This window comes from Electrona antarctica (assembly GCF_951216825.1).
Source record: "Electrona antarctica genome assembly, chromosome: 9".
In the NCBI taxonomy this organism is placed as follows: Eukaryota; Metazoa; Chordata; class Actinopteri; order Myctophiformes; family Myctophidae; genus Electrona; species Electrona antarctica.
The window spans coordinates 56,886,701-56,889,066 of record NC_136790.1 but is presented as its reverse complement, the minus strand read 5'-3'; the positions used below and the strand labels follow the sequence as shown (position 1 = coordinate 56,889,066).

The window sequence follows — 2,366 nt, the reverse complement described above, 5'->3', positions numbered from 1 at the left end:
TATGTGCAAATATAAAATAGCTGTGATACTTATATGTAAGTCGTTATGGTGAAATAAACCATTAACACTGGTTAGTTTGGAGGGGGCGAGGGGACTATGACATCAACGTTTCAGCAAATGAGGCGGCATTTGCTATACACACGGAGACGAGAAAGTCGCGTCTCCAAACTTTCCCACTCTGGAAGGTGGTTTCAAAATTAGCCGTTTAAGTCCCCCAAAACGCCGTCTCAGTGTGGCAAAAAGGGCAGATCGGCTAATTACTTGCCCAGGTAACTCAAAATACGTCCTCGTGTGTACACCACCTTAGCAGTGATTGACAGGAGAGATGATCAGAGGAGCAAAGTTTCTTCCACCGTCATTAAGACATGGACTGAAGAATGGAAAGAGTTTCTCAGTGAAGGAGCAGCCAGTGAAAGAGTAGAGGTGAACTCTGGTCTCCACATCATAAAAGGAGACCAGACCCTCCTCATAATCCACAAACACTCCCACTTTCTGGGGCTCCTCTCTTACAAGGAGGGGGACAGCAGTGCCAGCATAAGCCACGTACTCATTTGGATTCCACAACCCTATAGTCCAGTAACCATTGTTGGGACTCAGTGTGATGAGTCCCTTCCTGTCGATGGACTCTCTGGCCACTCCTACACTCCACTTAGTCTTCCCTCCAACCTGAACCTCGTAGTAAAACCTTCCTGAGGAGAATCCTTGTTTTCCTAAGACAACAGGATATCTAAGGATTCTCTCTGGGTTGTCAGGGCTATTCCACGCATTTCTCAAAAGATGCCACATGCCTCCATCACTCACTTGTTTTCCATCCTCAGACAGGATGAGGGTGGGATTTGCTGTATCAGGTTCCAGAGTTACATCCACCTCATATTTCTGGATCCTCCTCAGCTCAGCATCACACAGCTTCTTCATCTCTTGACTGAGTGTCTTCTCCAGCTGAGACACAGCTGTCCTCAATGTCCCCACATGTAAAGAATGATGTACATTGACCTTTGTCCAGTCTTTGGTGGGTCTCCACCCTGTGTTGATGGATGTGAAGTTCTGGAGGAGGTGGAGGTGGTCTTCAGTGTGTGAGAGCTGTTTCAGCTCAGAGCTTCTCTTCTCTAACTGAGTGACTTCCTGTTGCAGATCTTTAATGAAGCCTTCAGCCTGTTGCTCTGTTGTTTTCTGCTTCTCTTCAACCACATCAATGAGCTCAGCCTGGCTTCTCTGAATACAGCTGATCAGAGCAGTGAAGACCTGCACACTGTCTGCTATGACTGTATCTGCATCTTTCCTGCTGAGATCTACTGAGCGTTTAACCTCCTGAATCTTCTCTTGTCTCTCCTGGATCATCTGCTGAACTTCAGCCTCTGTCTTTCCCTGCTCAGCCTTCCTTTCTTCACATTCTTCTTCCAGAGATACGATGCGATGGGACTTGTGGTCTGTCTCGGTGCAGGACTGACAAACACACACACGGTCAGTCTTACAGAACATCACCAGAGGTCTGTCATGTTTCTGACACAGAAAGTCTTCCAGGTTCTTCACGGGGTCGATGAGTTTGTGTCGTTTTAACCCTGCGCGTGTCTGGTGAGGCTCCAGGTGAGTCTCACAGTAGGAGATCAGACACACCAGGCAGGACTTCAGGGCTTTGAGTTTGGTGTCGGTACAGACGTCACAGGAGACTTCATCTGGTTTAGCAGCCTCTCGGTTGGCGCTGCGACTTCTTCTCAGATGCACTGACTTCCTAAACTGGTCGGCCATCTCAGAGATGAAAGTATTGACAAAGACTTCTGGTCTTCTGTTGAAGGTTTTGTTACAAAGTGGACACTTACACACATCATTAGTGTCCCAGTGTTGTGTGATGCAGGCTGTGCAGTAGTTGTGTCCACATGGAGTGCTGACCGGATCAGTGAACACATCCAGACAGATAGAACACAGGAACTCTTCAGACAGGAGACTGCTGGCGGACGCCATTTTATACACACTGAGGAGAAAAGTGAAAGTATGAGCAGTAGTTCTCGGGATGTTTTTATGCACATGACAAGCCAGACAAATGCCTACAGTATGCTCCTACAGTATGCTCCTACAGTATGCTCCTACAGTATGCTCCTATGCTCCGTCAATGTGATTATTATTATTATTATTATTCCACAAATACTGAAAGACAAAGTATTGAGTAAACAATCACACCCCTGTGAAGTGAGGGGCGCTCGTATCATCGTACATCATCCATTCATTGTCAATAGGAATTTAATATTTGTGTAGGACGAACATACTGTATATATATAACATACTGTAGCATATATATACACCATACTGTAGCATATATATAACATACTGTAGCATATATATAACATACTGTAGCATATATATAACATACT

General features: G+C 45.6%; 1 protein-coding gene across 1 annotated transcript; it reads right to left on the bottom strand.

The window, feature by feature from the left end:
• Nucleotides 1-303: 303 nt before the first annotated feature.
• Nucleotides 304-1,959, bottom strand: LOC306930092 (E3 ubiquitin-protein ligase TRIM39-like; the record flags this gene model as incomplete). Its single annotated transcript, XM_079510835.1, has 1 exon — nt 304-1,959. One exon carries the CDS (start codon nt 1,957-1,959, stop codon nt 304-306), a length of 1,656 nt encoding a protein of 551 aa, XP_079366961.1.
• Nucleotides 1,960-2,366: the final 407 nt, after the last annotated feature.